This window comes from Podarcis muralis, chromosome 16 (assembly GCF_964188315.1).
Source record: "Podarcis muralis chromosome 16, rPodMur119.hap1.1, whole genome shotgun sequence".
Classification (NCBI taxonomy): domain Eukaryota; kingdom Metazoa; phylum Chordata; class Lepidosauria; order Squamata; family Lacertidae; genus Podarcis; species Podarcis muralis.
Window position 1 is genome coordinate 42,632,248 of NC_135670.1, and position 19,082 is coordinate 42,651,329.

At 48.1% G+C, this 19,082-nt stretch overlaps 2 protein-coding genes across 2 annotated transcripts in view; both read left to right on the forward strand.

The window, feature by feature from the left end:
- Positions 1–19,082, forward strand: part of LOC114589913 (small ribosomal subunit protein uS14m-like) — a 171,211-nt gene that overhangs the window by 105,100 nt on the left and 47,029 nt on the right. The gene's annotated exons all lie outside the window — the stretch shown is intronic.
- On the forward strand, positions 4,974–6,149 carry LOC144325856 (uncharacterized). The gene has a single exon (XM_077920608.1). It carries the CDS (start codon positions 5,220–5,222, stop codon positions 6,147–6,149), a length of 930 nt encoding a protein of 309 aa, XP_077776734.1. The 5' UTR covers positions 4,974–5,219.

Sequence of the window (19,082 nt, forward strand, 5' to 3'; positions counted from 1 at the left end):
CTCCGTCTCGCTGTTCTAGCTTGGGGTTAGCTGCGCAAAGCCTCCGCAGGGCAGCAGGGTGAAGCCCCCCTGCTGCCCTGCGAAGGCTTCAAAGGCCGTCCCCGAAGCCAGAACAGTGAGGCGGAGCGCTGCGCAGCGCTCCGTCTCACTGTTCTAGCTTGGGGATGGCTGCGCAAAGCCTCCGCAGGACAGTGGGGTGCCTTCACCCCGCTGCTCTGCAGAGGCTTCAAAGGCTGCACCCGTTGGCTTCAGGCAGCTATCCGCAAGCTTTCGAAGCGCAGCAGGAGTTCCCGCTGTACTTCGAAGGCTTGCGGATAGCCATCTGAAGTCACCTAGCAGTTCGAAAGTGGAAGTAGATAAATACCGTATTTTTCACTCTATAGGACGCACTTTTCCCCCTCCAAAAATTAAGGGGAAATGATCAAAGCAGCAGAAATAAGAGATGATTGGATCCCTTTCTGAGCTCGAAGCATGGGTACCCCCAACCAAAATTTAAAATTCGGTTTTGTAATTTGGAACTAATGTGATTTGATTGGTTTGCTAATAAAAAATATAGTATAAAAAAAACAAAAATTAAGGGAAAATTTGTGTGCGCCCTATGGAGTGAATGCAGGCTGCGCAGCTAAGCCCAAAGCCAGAGCAGGCAGAAGGATCGCTGCGCAGCGCTCCGTCTCGCTGTTCTAGCTTGGGGTTAGCTGCGCAAAGCCTCCGCAGGGCAGCGGGGTGAAGGCACCCTGCCGCCCTGCGGAGGCTTCAAAGGCCGTCCCCGAAGCCAGAACAGTGAGGCGGAGCTCATTGCGCGGTGCTCCGTCTCACTGTTCTAGCTTGGGGATGGCTGCACAAAGTCTCCGCAGGGCAGCGGGGTGCCTTCAGCCCGCTGCTCTGCGGAGGCTTCAAAGGCTGTGCTCTGGGGGCTTCAGGCAGCTATCCGTAAGCCTTCCAAGCGCAGCAGGAGTTCCCGCTGCACTCAGAAGGCTTGCTGATAGCCGCCTGAAGCCTGGAGAGCGAGAGGGGTCGGTGCACAGTTTTCCCTCTCTGCGCAGCGCCCCTTCAGTGAAGCGGGAGGAGAAATCGAAGGGGCTCCGTTTCTCCTGCCACTTCGCTGAAGGGACACTGAGCAGAGAGGGAGAGAATCCCCCCCCCTGTTCTCCCCCTCCTATAATCCGGTGCGTCTTATGGTCCGGTGCGTCCTATAGAGCGGAAAATACGGTAGGTGCCGTTCTGTCGGGAAGGTAAACAGCCTTTCCGTGCACTGCTCTGCTTTTGCCAGAAGCGGCTTCGTCATCCTGGCCACATGACCCGGAAGCTGTACGCCGGCTCCCTCAGCCTATAGAGCGAGATGAGCGCGCAACCCTAGAGTCGTCCGCGACTGGACCTAACGGTCAGGGGTACCTGTACCTTTACCTAGGCTTTTTCCAGATCTGCCTTACTGCCCTATGTTTCTAAATCTTGAGGGAGAGCAAAAGAAGCAGAATGCAGAAAGAATTAGACATCCTACTTACACTCAAGAAGAAGAAATCTTTATTTTGCCGGAAAACATCATTACTTCTCACAAACCACCTCCTTTCTCCTGAACTATCCTCAAATAGTTGCTCTTCCCAAAGTCCTCAGCCAAGTCACTCAGCAGGGGGACGTGTCACAATGGAGGCCCTGACCCTGTTGCTTTAGCTACCTTGCTTAACAATGTGAATTGTTCCCCTTAACATTAATTTTTCAAATATATCTTCCAGTGGGTTTTTTATTTTTTTTATTTAGGAAGGATCTAGAGCTGGCTTCATCCAGCACAGTGCATTTCTGGACAGGACAGGAAACACCTTGCAAACACACACTTTTCAACATGGCGGTGTCACCAAGGAAAAACACTCCTGGCCTAGACTATGGCTGCTGTTTCTCAATTCATAGTAAAAAATGACCCTTCTCAACATCCTGTAATAAACTGTCCAGTATTAGGATGGACAGGAGCAGGACTTCACCCTTAGACCCCCTCATCCCCCTGTTTCTTTCTGTTTCTGCCCAGTGTCTTCTGCCAATCAACAGCTTTCCTTAGCTTGCAAGGAAGTGAAATGTTATGAGTTACTTGGTGCCAGACTCCCCTTTGCCATGAGTTTCTGGGTGCCAGGCACTGAACCCCTGGACACTGAACATCTGGGGAATTGATCTAAGCTGTACCCCAAGCACTACATTTGATTGTTGGTTATTAAAAACTGATTGAAACCATTTTATTTCATTCACAAAAGAAATTTTGACATGTGATTATGATAACAGTTTATATAATAAAGGTGACACGTTTATTGATCCTTTTTGTAAGTTATTATTTGTCTACTTTAATGTATTTTTTATATATATTAATCAGTAAGGGGGTGGGGTGGGAAGCAGTTTTGCATATGAAACTGGTGGATGGCTGTCATTAATCCAGATCAATTTCATAGAATCATAGAAACTTATAGCTGGAAGGGACACCAAGGGTCATCTAGTCCAACCCCCTGTGATGCAGCAATCTCAGCAAAAGCATCCATGGCAGACGGCCATCCAACCTCTGCTTAGTAACCTCCAAGGAAGGAGAGTCCACCACCTCTCATGGGAATCTGTTCCAATGCCAAACTGCCCTTACTGTCAGAAAGTTTTTATGAATGTTTAGTTGGAATCTCCTTCCTTATAACTTGAATCCATGGGTTCGAGTCCTACCGTCTAGAGCAGGAGAAAAGAAGCTTGTTCCCTCTTCCATGTGACAGCCCTTAAGATATTGGAAGATGGCTGTCAGATCTCCTCTCAGTTTCCTCTTTTCCAGGCCAAACCTCCCCAGCTCCTTCCAGTGTTTCTCTTCAATCTTAGTTTCCAGACCCTTGGTTGTCTTGGTTGCCCTCCTCTGCACACATTCCAGCTTGTCAACATCCTTCTTAAAGGATGGTGCCCAGAACTGGACACAGGACTCCAGGGGTGGCCTGACCAAGGTAGGAGAGAGTAGGACTTGGACTTTGTTTCATCAGGACCCTGGACTTCCATAGATGCAATCTAGAACAGCATTACCATTTTCTGCTGCTGCACATTCCTTGTGACTGAGGCTCAGGGTAACACCCCCGGGACCTTTCAGTTCATGGTGTCCATGGAGGCGCAGGTCAATTCTGTGTCCAGGGCAGCTGTTGACCAGCTTCATCTAGTACGCAGGCTGAGACCCTATCTGCCTGCGGATTGCCTCGCCAGAGGGGTGCATGCTCTGGTTATCTCCTGCTTGGACTACTGCAATGCGCTCTACGTGGGGCTACCTTTGAAGGTGACCCGGAAACTACAACTAATCCAGAATGCGGCAGCTAGACTGGTGACTGGGAGTGGCCCCCAAGACCTACATTGGCTCTCAGTATGTTTCCGGGCACAATTCAAAGTGTTGGTGCTCACCTTTAAAGCCCTAAACGGCCTCAAAGGCCCAGTATACCTGAAGGAGCGCCTCAACCCCCATCATTCTGCCTGGACACTGAGGTCCAGCGCTGAGGGCCTTTTGGCGGTTCCCTCCCTACGAGAAGCCAAGTTACAGGGTAGTGGTGCCTGCCCTGTGGAACCCCCTCCCACCAGATGTCAGAGAGATAAACAGCTACCTGACATTTAGAAGACATCTGAAGGCAGCCCTGTTCTGGGAAGCTTTGAATGTTTGACAAACTATTTTATTTTAATATTTTGTTGGAAGCCGCCCAGAGTGGCTGGGTATAAATAATAATAATAAATTATTATTATTATTATTATTATTATTATTATTATTATTATTATTATTATTATTATATGATGATGATGACTGTGAGGTGTTACAAGTCATTAACTTCAAGCCACGCTGCCATGCCTTTGAAGACACAAACCATCCCAGCTTTTCAGAACTGGCTATCATGGCTTCTTTAATCTTTGTGTATTGCTCCACCATGTGGCTGAATCATATAAAGCACTGACTTTTACATATCTCTTGACCTCTAATTGCAAGAAGATCTCGTTAACTTGGATTATAATCTTTATAAATTGGAGTTGTGGAGCAGGTCCTCGAGAGGGGGGGGCTCCCACCATTCCTCCTCAGTCCAGCCCCTGACAACCATGTGGGTTACGGCGTCGATGGCTCATTTTGTGGGGCGATGTGAAACGTAGTGTTTTCACCCCCAAACCTTGCAGGGGGCATTCTCTGGGTGTTTGGCGCCGCTTTGGAGTGAATTGGACAACGTCTGACTTCTGGAGAAATTGGGATCCTGTGAGTTAGGGCACCAAAGGCTCATTTTTGGGGGTGCCATGAAATGTGGGGTTTTCGCTGCCAAACATTTCAGGGGGTCTTTAGCAGGTGTTTGCCGTTGCTTTGTTGTGAATCCTAAGACATCGGGTTTTCAGCGAAATCGTGGCCACCATATCTATCCTGACAGATGATTTGGCCTGTCACCCTTGTGTGGAAGTAAAGGATGAGATTCCTCTACTACTCCGCCTGGGGTCTCCAATGTGGTGCACCCAGCCTCCACTCACACTATTCCTATGCTGGGGAATTTGGGGGTGGTTTGTGGGGATGTTATGTACTGAGTTGAATAGGATCCAACATGCAGCAGTCTGATTGGTCCGCAGGAGCCACCCAATCCAGCTCCAGGTGGAAGTGAATCCACAACATGATTGGCCTACAGGAGAATCCCAGAATTAGCCAATCACGTGCAGCCCATTGTGTAAATAATGTATATAAAGCAGATATTGTGGGGGAACTTTCATTCCTCGCTACTGTGAGCTGAATACTGTTGTGTATTGAGTCAAAGGATTTTATATCTGTAGTATTATTGTCTGTATGTGCATTAGGGTAAAGTAACTGCCTTTTGGTTCCAGAGGGTACAGCTACTATTGGTTCATTTAAGCTGCTGTATTTGGATCCTCTGTCTTATTGGTTTCCTCCAAAAGGCAGGACTGTGATTGCCTGATATTGTTCCCTCCTAAATGTATCCTTTCTAGCTAGTTCTCTGTCCCTATATATGTAGCTCTCCCCTCCTCAGGTCTTAGTCTTGTTTGCTGTAATAAAGAAGTGTTACTAGAGAACTGTCTCCAGCATATTATGTCAAGAGAGCTGAAATCACAAACCCCACGTCACAACAACTGGCGACGAAGGTGGGATCCGGAATGCTGAGGAGCGGTTAAACGCAGCCCTGCCTCAGAGTCCGGATTGTAGCTAAGAACAAGACTCACTGGCCAGCTGAGAAGACGACCCTGCCCACAGGACCATGGAGAGTCCAAGGGTATTGGAGCCCTTCCAGCCATCAGAGCCCTACACGTGGGAAGACTACGTCGAACGCTTCGAGTTCTTCGCAGTGGCTCAAGGGATCACCGATGCCAGCAAAAGAAGGGCCACATTCCTGAGCTACTGTGGGCCTGAGACCTTCAAGCTGGCCAAGGCATTGCTTGCTCCAGCGAAGCTAAGTGAGACATCTCTCAAAGATATTCTTGCCTGCCTAACAAGCCATTTGGCGCCTACTGAGACCAAGATGGCCCGGCGGATGGAGTTTCATAAGAGGCAGCAGCGTGCTGGGGAGTCTGTATCTGCATTTCTAGCTGAACTGCGGAAGCTCGCTCAGCACTGCGACTTCCAAGATCTGGAAGAGACTCTCCTGGATCGGTTTATCGGTGGTCTGAGCAGCAAGAAAGCCAGAAGACGCATCGTGGCTAAAGAAGAGGTTACCCTTGCTTCAGCCTTGAAGGAGGCCACCGCCACGGAGAATTATGAAAGAGAGGAGCTTGATGCCAGTCGCAAGGCCCCTAAGCCACAGATAGAAGTTGCGCATGCCATGGACGAGCTAGAGGCTACTCCGAGCCAGAGCCCAGTCCGTGGGGTAGAGTCAGTGCGTCAGGCCTGCACAGTGCACAAAGATCACCGAGGCAGGTGCCCTGGTTGTGGCGGAAACCATGAGCGGAAGAGTTGTCGTTTCCGGGATGCTATGTGCCGGACGTGCGGGAAGACAGGTCACATCGCCAGGGTCTGTAGATTGGCGGCGTTGGGAGCGACAGGAGCACCTAGACTGGAGCATCGCAGACCGCCCACAGCAAACCATGTTCTAAAGGACTGCCACTACGTAACGGAGATCAACGGGAGGGTCGTGCAGCTTCCAGCGCAAGGCAAGGCACACGTCAAGGTGAAGATTGAGGGTCAGCTGTGAGACATGGAGGTGGACTCCGGATCTGGATTCACTATCGTGTCGGACCAGACCGCGAGGACATTCTTCCCCAGGGGTAAGTTGCCCCCTCTGGAGCCCTTCCCGGCAACTTTGCAGTCATACTCAGCGGGCCGCATCCAGGTCATGGGAATGTGTGCCGTGAGAGTACAGTTCCGGGACAAACAGGCGGTACTCAAACTGGTGATTGCGAAGGGCAGTCGCCCCAGTCTCCTGGGCACTGACTGGTTCCCCGCCCTGGGACTGAGTATATCAGGGCTTAATTCAATCCAAACCTGCCCTGAGATGAGCGAGGCATCATGCAAAGAATTTGCTGGTCTCTTTAATGGAAAACTGGGTTGTTATAAAGGGCCCCCAGTTGACTTCGAATTGGACCCTGGGGTGGCCCCAATCCGACTCAAACCAAGGCGAGTGCCATTTGCACTGCAACCCAAGATCGAAGCAGAGCTGGATAAATTGGTCAAGCAGGGAGTTCTCTCACCCGTGGACTCTGCTAAGTGGGAGACTCCAATCGTCACGCCCCTTAAAGCAAACGGGGAAGTCAGGATCTGTGCAGATTACAAATGTACTATCAATAAGGCACTCAGGGGAAACTCATACCCCATTCCAGTCGTATCACATCTGTTGGCTAAACTGGCTGGGGGCAAGGTGTTCGCCAAAATTGACCTGGCACAAGCTTACCAACAGCTGCCAGTAACCCCACAATCAGCGGAAGCACAGACTATTGTCACACATAAAGGGGCGTTCAGAGTTAACAGATTACAATTTGGAGTTTGTGTGGCCCCAGGGATTTTTCAAGGGCTCATGGAACGCCTGTTAAGAGGTCTGCCGGGGGTCTTGCCATTTTTTGATGACGTTTTGATTGCTGGAAAAGACCCACAGGAACTGGTTGCGCGTGTCCGTGCAGTGTTGCTCAAGTTCAAGGAGGTGGGGTTGCAACTGAAAAAGGAAAAATGCAGTTTTGGGGTGCCAACTGTGGATTTCTTGGGGTTTAAAATTGATGCATCAGGCGTCCACCCCACTAAGATTAAGGCCATCATGATGGCTAAGATTAAGGTCATCATGATGGCTAAGATTAAGGCCATCATCGAGGCACCACGACCACAGAACAAGACGGAGTTGCAGTCATTCCTGGGACTTATTAACTTTTATCATTCATTCTTACCCCAGAAAGCTTCAGTAGCTGAACCATTACATAGACTGCTGCAGAAAAAGAATGTGTGGCGATGGGGGCAGGGGCAGCAGAAGGCTTTTGACTCCTTGCGAGGAATGCTGAGTAGCAGGAGCGTCCTTGCTCATTATGATGAGTCGAAGCCGCTGGTCCTGGCATGTGATGCCTCTCAATACGGCCTGGGGGCGGTGCTGAGTCATAGGGAACCGGATGGGTCGGAAAAGCCCATCTCTTTCTATTCCCGTACGTTGTCGCCCACGGAGCGCAACTATGCTCAAATTGACAAAGAGGCGCTTGCAATTGTGGCAGGAATCAAAAAGTTCCATGATTATGTGTACGGTCGCCATTTCTCCATTGAAACGGACCACAAACCACTGTTAGGGTTGTTCAACCCGAACAAGCAAACGCCACAAATTCTCTCCCCCAGAATGTTGCGTTGGTCTATATTCCTGAACGGGTTCCAGTACACCTTGACCCATGTGCCGGGGAAACGGTTGTGCCACGCTGATGCGCTGAGTCGATTGCCACTTCCTGGCGGGAGCAATGAGGATCCTGCTCCAGCGGAGCACATAATGATGCTGGAAACACTTCCGGGGGCTCCTGTAACGGCTACTGATATAGCTGAGAAAATGAGGAAAGATGCTGTTCTCTCCCGTGTCCTCACTTGGGTGGGGAGGGGGTGGCCAGGTGGTCCGCATGAAGACAAATTCAGGCCTTATGCGACAAGGCAGCACGAGTTGTCCATGCATAAGGGTTGTCTCCTGTGGGGAGATAGGGTGATCATCCCAGCACCACTGAGAAACAGGGTTCTTGAGACGCTTCACATGGGACACCCGGGAATGGTCAGGATGAGGTTGCTAGCCCGATGTTATGTGTGGTGGCCTGGAATGGACCAGAACATAGAACAATGGGTACGAACATGCAAGGCATGCCAAGAGGTGCGGCCAGAAGTGGCCAGAGCACCAGTTCACTGGTGGGAGCAGTCCAGATCTCCCTGGAGCCGGCTGCACTTAGATTTTGCTGGGCCATTCCAGGGGAAGGTCTTTTTGGTTATCGTCGATGCATATTCCAAATGGTTAGAAGTGGCGATGGTCCCTAGCATGGCATCAGCTGCCGTAATCAAGGTGTTGAGGCAGCTGTTTGCAACCCACGGGTTACCTGAGACCATTGTATCAGATAATGGGGCAGCTTTTGTATCCCAAGAATTCAGGGCATTCTTGGCTGATAACTTCATAAGAGGGGTCACATCCGCGCCCTTTCACCCATCCTCCAATGGGCAGGCTGAGCGCATGGTAAGAACAGCCAAAGAATCCATTGTGCGCTTAATGGAGGGTAACTGGTCAGCTCGCATCGCACGAATGTTATTTTTGCAGCATGCGACGCCGTGCACTGCGACGGGCAAATCGCCAGCTGAGCTGCTCTTGGGTAGAAGACTGGTAACGGTGCTGGATTATGTCCACCCGGATAAAATGCCAAACCGTAATTCAAGAGCAACCCCCCAGGCTGAGACTGACACAACAAGGTATCTCGCCCCTGAAGACCTGGTCTGGGTGAGGAACTATTCACGAGGTTCGCGGTGGGTGGCTGGTGTGGTCACCCGGACTAGTGGACCTGTGTCCTATTATGTGACCTTGGAAAATGGGCAAGTTTGGAAGAGACATATAGATCAGCTGAGGCGCCGGGCGCTCAGCAGGGAGGAGTCAGATAATTCATCCCTGGCTAACGACGCAGAACTGCAAGACCAGAGTGAAAATGGCCCAGAGGCGCAGTCACCAGGGGCTTCAGCAAATGAACCAGGGTCTGCTAGTCCTCAGGATGACGAGGTACAGGTAGGGGACCCTGAGATGTCTGGGACTCCATCTGTTCCTGACGAAACCCCTATAGCGGCCCCCCTACCACAGGTAACACCCAATCCAGAACCGGCAACACCTGTTGTCAGGAGATCAAGTAGAAGTTGTAGGACCCCACAGTACCTGAGAGATTACGTCTGCTGTGCTCACTAGGGGGGGAGGGGTGTTGTGTATTGAGTCAAAGGATTTTATATCTGTAGTATTATTGTCTGTATGTGCATTAGGGTAAAGTAACTGCCTTTTGGTTCCAGAGGGTACAGCTACTATTGGTTCATTTAAGCTGCTGTATTTGGATCCTCTGTCTTATTGGTTTCCTCCAAAAGGCAGGACTGTGATTGCCTGATATTGTTCCCTCCAAAATGTATCCTTTATAGCTAGTTCTCTGTCCCTATATATGTAGCTATCCCCTCCTCAGGTCTTAGTCTTGTTTGCTGTAATAAAGAAGTGTTACTAGAGAACTGTCTCCAGCATATTATGTCAAGAGAGCTGAAATCACAAACCCCACGTCACAACAAATACAGAGCATGAAATCCACTCTCGACTCCGAGTATATTTCAGGGGAAGAGCTGTTTGGGATATTTCCTGCTTGTGAATTATTATTTTTGTCTGTGTGTGTGTGTGTGTGTGTGTGTGTGTGTGTGTGAAACACATGCCTAAAGCTTTAAATCTGGGATGGGCATGGAAGTTCCGAGGTGGGCCACCAGGTGGCACTGCAGGCCATGCTCCAGCTGCTGCTGCTGCTACAGGTGCCAGTAAGTCTTGCATTTTCAACCTCTTCCTCCTCCATTGCACTAGCTAAATGATTCCTTGCTGGACTCCCATCGCTGAGGCCAAATGTACCTTTACCGAGCAAAATATCCTTTCGAATTATACACCCAGCACATGGAACCTGACAAAGGGGCAATACAAGTGGACTCTCTGTGCCCTTACCACAGTAAAAAGACTGATACTGGTGAGCTGTTAAAATAAAAATGCGTCTCCCTTCTATGATTGGATTGAAGACTTCTACAAACTCACCACATATGAACAACCTGCAGATAAACGCAGACTTGCCATGGACAAATTCAATGATACAGTGGTACCTCGGGTTAACATACACTTCAGGTTACAGACTCTGCTTGTAGCCTTTTTAGCCTCGGATGAGAAGAGCTTTGCGCCCGGGACAGGGAAATGGGAGTCAACAGACACTCAAGGAATAGTTTCAGAGAAAAGCTTTATTCTGCCATCCGGGGTGGCAGAAGGAGCAAGTGTGATAGATTCACAAAACAAGCATGAGTTCACAGCCATTTGCGCAGAGCATATATTCCCCTTCCAGTTCCCTCCCCTTTCTCCTCCTCCTCAAGAGTCCTGCCCCATTGTGATGAAATTCCAGTGCCTGTCTTCGGAGAACTTCCTGACATTAGTGAGGAAGATGCCTCCACTGCTGAAGGACATGAAGAAGAAGTGGTTCTTGAAGATGATGCTCCACATCCATTTTCCCAAAAGGAGTTGAATTATCTACTTCGCGACCTCAGCTTGTCAAAGGACTCTGCCGAACTGTTGGCAACCAGATTGAAGGGGGAAAAACTCCTCTCTGACATCAGCTTCTTCCGCAACAGGCATCAAGAGTACCTCCGTTTCTTCTCAGAAGACAAGGACTTGGTGTACTGTGCAGATATTGCGCAGCTTCTGCTCAAGCTTGGAGTGCCACAGTATGAAACCAAAGATTGGAGACTGTTCTGTGACAGCAGCAAGCGATCACTGAAATGTGTTCTGCTACACAACAGCAACCAGTTTGCCTCTATACCCCTGGCTCACTCGACTACACTGAAGGAGAACTATGAAGCAGTGAAGTATGTGCTGGAGAAAATTGGTTATGGTCAGCATAAGTGGTTTATTTGTGTTGACCTGAAGATGGTGAACTTTTTGTTGGGACAACAGTCTGGCTTCAACAAGTACCCATGTTTTCTGTGCATGTGGGATAGTAGGGACCGTGCTCAGCATTACACGAAGAAGGACTGGCCTGTGCGGGAGGAATTGGTGCCTTGCAAAGAAAGGAACGTCATCAACGACCCCCTGGTGGACAGAGACAGAATACTCTTCCCACCGCTGCACATCAAGCTCGGCTTAATCAAGCAGTTCACCAAAGGCTCTGGACAAGGATGGTGACTGCTTCACTTGTGGTAGGATTGACCATGGAGAAGTTGAAAGCTGGCATCTTTGACGGTCCTCAGATCCGTCAGCTCATCAGAGATCCAGAGTTCAGAAACTCAATGAACGAAATGGAACTGGAAGCGTGGAAGGCATTTGTTCTGGTAGTGAAGAACTTTCTAAGCAACAATAAGGTCAGAAACTATGCAGAACTTGTCAACAACATGCTGACTGCTTTCAGAAACCTTGGCTGCAACATGAGCGTCAAGATGCACTACCTATTTTCACATATGAACCGGTTTCCTGAGAACCTGGGTTCAATGAGTGACGAGCAGGGGGAGAGATTCCATCAGGACATGAAAGAGATGGAGACCAGGTATCAGGGTCGCTGGGACGCAGTCAGGATGGCTGACTACTGTTGGACTCTGAAGAGAGACCTCCCTGCTGCTGAGCATTCCAGGAGTTCCAAGAAATGGAAGTTCAAGCCCTGAAGTTTGAAAAATGGTGAAGCAACATGCAATTTATGTGTACTTAACTTTTTCAATGCCCACCATTCAGTTTACAGTAATCGATGTTTCTATCAGGTAATCATTATATGTTCTTGGAAAAACATTATTTTCTCTTAAAAATATATTTAGGATGATATGTGTTGACAAAAATCAGCTGATAATGCCACAAAATGTAATCGATTTTGTCACAAGATCTGATTTTTTACAAATCAACATAGCACAACAACCTGACCTGAAGGAGAGAAACGGATGCCATTTCCTGATTCAGCAGTGCAAAAAGACCCTAAATCAATTGTAGAAATCTAGACAACATTCAAAAGGTAAAAAATTGTTGCCCAGTGTATAATTTAACATCTTTTGGGGGCAATTCCAAACCTGTTATTCCAAGAAGAAAGGCCTCTGGTTTCTTTATAAATGTATATTTCAACATTTTTTTCAATTCATGATAAATCTTTTCCCAGAAGTCTTTCACCTTGGGGCAGGTCTACCACATATGATAGAAAGAAAGTACCTTCGTTTTCTTTACATTTCCAGCAATGGTTATCACAGTTATGATAAATCTTTGCTAATTTAACAGGGGTCAGATACCATCTATACATCATTTTCATTATGTTTTCCTTTAGTACAGTACATGCAGTGAACTTCACCCCTTTCTTCCACAATCTTTCCCAATCCTCAAACATGATGTTATGTCCTACATGTCTTGCCCAATCTATCATCACTGATTTAAGTTGTTCATCCTTCGTATGCCACTCTAACAATGGGAAATGTAGTGCTTTCAAAGCCCCCCCCCCCAATGTTGCAGGGGGCATTCTCTGGGTGTTTGGTGCTGCTTTGGAGTGAATCAGATGACATTGGACCTTTGGAGAAATCGTGACCCTGTGGGTTAGGGCACTGAAGCCTCATTTTTGGGGGGGTGCGCCATAAAACGTGAGGTTTTCACTGCCATGGATCACAAAACGGCTGCTGTTTTGTGCAAAGCTGGAAGACTGAGAAACTAGTATTTTATTGTTATTTTTAAAAAGATAAACTAAAGGTGTGTGCTTACAGGTAAACAGATACCAGTGTGCATGCCCATTATGACCTCAGGCAAGAATCAAGAAAATACAAGTGGTTCCTCTTAACTGACATTCTGAACTGAACAGAACTGAAGGCAGGAGCTGGTTCTGGAGCACAGCTGTTTAGATTGGGTTTGGGTGGATGAGAAGAGGATGCCTCAAACTTCTTGGGCTTTGCTTCTCAACTTATTCTGCCTTCTGGGACCCCCCAGCCCAACACCAACCACCTCTTGGATAGGTGAGCATGCAGATATTTTGGAATGTGAGTGTGGGGCAGGATGACCGCGTATGAAAGCTCCTTTGAGCACAAGTGCTGGCCCCCCTTTTCTCTCCCATGGAGGCCCTGAACTGGCCATCTCCTTGTTCAGCACCTCCAAGGGAGAGAAAAGGGAACCTTAGTTACTCTTTGCCTTCTGAGGACAATGTCTCACTCCCAGAGCCCCAAGACTTACGGCTGCTGCTCTATCAGCCTCAGGACATCCAAGGGATCATGAGCAAAGCACACAAGCCCTGCCCGCCAGATGTGAAGCACTCTCCTGAGAGAATTTGGGTTTTTTAACTGGCTGAACAGAGTTTCAGCCCTTGGGGAATTTGATTTCTTAAACATACACTTTCCCCTTCCTTGTGTCCCTGGGGAGAAAAGCCAATCCTGCTTTCTTCCTTTGGTAATTTAATCAGAGGAAATAACTCTTTCAATGGTCTAATAGATTTGCTGAATCATGAATTCTGTACATGCACAGAGGCTATACCTCTTGAAACCCCAAAGATGGGCAAGATGGGGCATTTCTCTCCACCTGCCTCCACCGGATATTGCTGATGGCCAATGAAAGCCCAAGTAGGGATTCCTAGTGGGGGATGTTGCTGTGGTATAGTGGAGGAGCAGGGCCAGGAGGCTAACTTGGACACCTGAGAACACAAAAAAGCAGCAGCAAAACAACTACATGTTTCCTTTTAAATGGGCCTTCCTGCTGAGTGTAAAGCATAGATCCTCATTTTTTAAGGGAAAAGGGAGAGAAGGCTTCTCCCAAAGTGTTAGAAGGCCACAAATAATGTAACAATAGAACAAAACAAATGTGCCGTTTCATGTGATACAGAATCCTATGTGCAAATCTGTTAGATTGAGAAATTTGTACTAAATAAGAAAAAAAAAAAATTAAAGGTGTGTGCTTGCAGGTAAAGAGATTGGAGATTTTCTGCAAGATCTTGTGAGATCTCATTGAAGTCTTGCAAGATGTCTAGGAGAGCAAAATATGTATTGAGATTTGGGAGAGATCTTGCATGCTCTTTCAGGGACCAAAGCCATCACTGCTGCAGCGCCAAAGGCAGGTGGCTAAGGGGTGGTGAGTGTCCCACGGGGCGAAATGGGATGTACCCCCCCCCCTCAAGCTCAGGATTCCAGAACTAACAACTGTCAGTTGGGAGGGACAGAAGGCAAGGACCCACAGCCCAGGTGGGGCTCGCTAGCTTGGGGAGGAGGTGTGTGATTCCTCAGCTGGAGTAGATGCAGGACAGTTGAGGCTCACATGCCTCATCACCGCAGAAACTATAACTGGAAAGCTGTCCTGGCCAGGCCTGTGTCCTTTGGCTCCAGTTGGGAGTGAGACGGATGACGTCTGATTTTTGGCGAAATATTTTTTTTAAAAAAAATTATGATTTTCAAGTTTATACATTTCAATAATTTTGCAGTCATTTTAACATTTCAAAACTTGACTTCCTTCCCCCTCTTTCTGCAGTTCTTTAAATTGATTCTTCATATCTTATGCATATCCAAATTACCTCAATTTCTTCATTTATGCATCTGCTTTAAATATACAATGTTATTCAACTGCAGGTTATTCCAATAATCCTGCCAATGTTCTTATCTGTTTACAGTTTGTAACTATTCATTAAACCATTTCCATTCTTTAATAAAAAGTTTGTTCTCTTGCTCCTAGAAACGGTCAGCATGTGATAGAGGCCACATCCTGGGAACGGTTTGACTGGCCACCTAAACCAGGCCACCTAAACCAGCCAAGGAGTCTCAAATGCTCAGGAACTTCCCCTGTGTGCCAAGACAGGCTCCAGCAGATTGCGCGGACAAGACCAAGCGTGGGCCCAGTGGTCAAGAAGGTGGTTTCTGCAATGCTGTGGAGGGAAGTGAGGAGCAGATGGGGCTCATCCACCTATAAAGATAGCCCATCGAGGAGAAGGAAAACTCTGATCCTAATTTGCCTGTGGGATATCTTTGGGAGCTGAAAAGGCTAAGGAGTAAAGCCTACACAAATCTGGAGTGGAGTCCCTCAGGCGGTTGGATGGCGCCGTTTACAACCCCTTCTGACATCTCCTGCAGCCCAACTGGTGCCTAACTCTGCTTTCCTTGGAGACACATCTGCAAGGCCAAGAGAGGGAGTCTTGTCATCTGGGAAGCCCAGGACCTCCAGACACACTGCCCAGTCTTGCTCCCTGGAGAGGTCACTTTGGGACTGCTGACACCCTTGCTTGACTTTTGACCTCACCCCCGTAGGCGCACTCCATTGCTTCTCAAGACAGACAAATGCCAACATTAAAAAACTATTTGAAAGAATTTTATTTCATTCAAAAAAGACAATCTGGCATGTGATTAGGACAGTGGTTTTCAGACAACGGGTGACACGTTTATTGATCCAGTTTGGAAGTCTCTGTCTTGTCTTCGCACATGCGCAGTTCCATCTAGGAGCAACAACAAGGGAAGGAGCCAAACTGTCAACTCCTGCAGCGAGACTCAGGATTTCCACTCATGCTCACAAACGTAGGAAAAAGCACCGCCTAGGATAAAAGGATGATCACAGAATAGCATGTTTGTAAAGGAACTTGATTAGAATAATAATGATGATTATTATTTTTATTTTATTTTTCTATTTGGGTTTGTGGGGAAGGGGGGGGACTGGGTCTTGGTGGGGAGGGAGATCTGTGCTGGAGTTGCTGGCCTCACTGCTGTCGCTGCCCGGAAGAGAGAAGAAGAGAAAATATTTTTAATCTTTCCATTTCTTATTATGTTGACAACCCATCTTTCCTTCAAGGATCTCCAGGTGGCTTACGCTATTCTCCCTTTCTTTAATTATACTTACTTCCTCATTCCATTTCTCTTCCAATATCTCTTCCTCCTCCTCCTCGCAGACCAGGGGGTGGATTTTAGGGGCACGACAGCAGGAGGCCAGCAGCTCGCACAGCCTGCCACACTGGCCATTCTCTCTTTCAACAGCCTTGGAGAACAACTGAGTAGGCATCTAGAGTGTCAACTGAACAGGCATGTGGATCAGCTAGTCACTGGGCACAGTCTATTCTTTTGGAGGGGGCTTTCCCCAGTTTCCATTTATAAGAAGTTTGAAAGGTTGCCTCTTTATAAAGTCTGTTTCCTTGTGACGAGAGACCACACTGGAGACTCAGTGTTTTTGAAATATATCAAGGTAAAGGGACTCCTGACCATTAGGTCCAGTCGTGGCCGACTCTGGGGTTGCAGCGCTCATCTTGCTTTATTGGCGGACCGGTCATGAACAGCTTCCGGGTCATGTGGCCAGCATGACTAAGCTGCTTCTGAACCAGAGCAGCGCACGGAAACGCCCTTTACCTTCCCACCGTAGCGGTACCTATTTATCTACTTGCACATTGACGTGCTTTCGAACTGCTAGGTTGGCAGGAGCAGGGACCGAGCAACGGGAGTTCACTCCGTCGTGGGGATTCGAACTGCCAGCCTTCTGATAGGCAAGTCCTAGGCTCTGTGGTTTAACCCACAGCGCCACCCGCATCCCTATTATTTATTTATTTAGATACTTGGGTTTTGGGCGAAGGGAGAACTGGGTCTTGGAGTGGGGTAGAGCTGTACTGGAGCTGCTGGCCTCACTGCTATCGCTGCCTGGAAGAGAAATGAAGAGAAATGAAGAGAAATGAAGAGAAATGAAGAGAAATGAAGAGAAATGAAGAGAAATGAAGAGAAATGAAGAGAAATGAAGAGAAATGAAGAGAAAGAATTCTTAATTTTTTCATTGATTACTACATTGATGACCCATCTTTCCTGCAAGGATCTCCAGGTGGCTTGCGTTATTCTCCCTTCCTCCCTTCCTCATCCCATCCCTGAACTCTTCTTGAATCAGGGAGCTGCCTCCCCCCATCCCAGTGATCCAGATTCTCTCTGGCCTCCCTGTTCCTCAAGAACAAAGATCAACACTCCCCATCTATAGATCGGTGGCATCCATCCCCTGGTCGCTTGGTCTTACATAAATTGTTTTCACCTTCACTAAAGATTCCTTCTGATCTTCATAACCATCACTTCATCCTCCCATTTCTCTTCCAATATCGCTTCCTCCTCCTCCTCACAGACCAGGGGATGGATCTTTGGCACGTGACAGCAGGAGACCAGCAGCTCACGCAGCCAATCTTTATAAACTAATCTAACCATGACTTGGTTCCCTATGTTTCTGAATCTTGAGGGATAGTAAAAGAAACAGAATGCAGAAGGAATTTGGAATCCTACTTATACTTTATATGAAGAAAGTCTCTTCATTACACCAGAAAACGCATTTCCTTTCTCACAAACTACCTCCTCAAACTAAAGATGCTCATCTTTAATTTTATAGTCCCTTTCCTCTTTTGTGCAGTTCTGCCCCTCCTTTCGCCACTTTTCTTCTCTTCCCGATTCTCCAATTAGTCCAGCCGTTTCTCCTAGACCACGCTATGCCATCTTTGCCATCTTTATAGGTTAGTGTTTAATATAAGTTCAATATTAAAAGTGTTGCCTTCTCTTTTACCTTTGTTTTCCAGTAACTTCCACTCTTTTACCACAAACAGCGCTGACAATCCAAGTCTTTTAACTCAGTCTCTTTCGCTGGGCTCACGCCACTTCAAAGTAAAAAACAAGTTAAGTCCTTGAATTCCGCTTCTTTTAATGGGCTACTACTGCTGCTGCAGAGTGAAATTTGAATCTGTCTTCCTTTTCTTACTGGCACTTGTTAGAGAAATCTTTGCTTATGCTTACGTATAATGAGAAAGATTTCCAATATGTTTAAGATAAAATCTCCCGTTCTTTACTCTTTATGTGCTAGTCTTTTGGGTCTGTTTCTGAGCAGTTCAGTTTGTATAAATAAGTCTCACAGACCCTCTTCTCCTCAAGCTCTCCTTGTTAGCTGCCGTTCTTACCCTTTGGGACTTTGAGGCTTGCTGCTGAGGATTGCTCGTGTCCTTGCGTCTAGGTACTCTCTGTCGACTCACCTCCTGGTTAGGACGTGGACTTCGAGGGGTTCCTTTTTTGACACTGCCGGACAATGTCAGCCCTGGGCCACGCCCAGAGCCTTTTTGGGGGTCGTGTAGCCTCCGCGTTGCCCCCCAAAGTTCCCTCTAACAGCTGCTAGGCGCGGAGAACCCGCGAAGCACATCCACAACGGAGGGCAGAAAAACCGGAAGCCCTTACATACCAGGTTTGGGAGGGGGATTTGGTCTGCGATAGGCTTTTTCCGTAGGGACACGGGTGGCCACAGAGCCTAGGGCTTGCTGATCAGAAGGTCGGCAGTTCGAATCCCCGCGACGGGGTGAGCTCCCGCTGCTCGGTCCCAGACCTGCCAACCTAGCAGTTCGAAAGCACAAAGTCGAAGTAGATAAATACCGTATTTTTCGCTCTATAGGACGCAATTTCCCCCCTCCAAAAATTAAGGGGAAATGATCAAAGCAGCAGAAATAAGACATGATTGGATCCCTTTAAGAGCTCAAAGCATGGGTACCCCCAACAAAAATTTAAAATTCGGTTTTGTAATTTGGAACTAATGTGATTTGATTGGTTTGCTAATAAAAAATATATTATAAAAAAAACAAAAATTAAGGGAAAATTTGTGTGCGCCCTATGGAGTGAATGCAGGCTGCGCAGCTAAGCCCAAAGCCAGAGCAGGCAGAAGGAGCGCTGCACAGCGCTCCGTCTCGCTGTTCTAGCTTGGGGTTAGCTGCGCAAAGCCTCCGCAGGGCAGCAGGGTGAAGGCCCCCTGCTGCCCTGCGAAGGCTTCAAAGGCCGTCCCCGAAGCCAGAACAGTGAGGCGGAGCGCTGCGCAGCGCTCCGTCTCACTGTTCTAGCTTGGGGATGGCTGCGCAAAGCCTCCGCAGGACAGCGGGGTGCCTTCACCCCGCTGCTCTGCAGAGGCTTCAAAGGCTGCACCCGTTGGCTTCAGGCAGCTATCCGCAAGCTTTCGGAGCGCAGCAGG

What these genes read in the sequence shown, in the direction of transcription:
- LOC144325856 (XM_077920608.1), top strand. Translation starts at nt 5,220, where the DNA reads ATGGAGAGTCCAAGGGTATTGGAGCCCTTCCAGCCATCAGAGCCCTAC.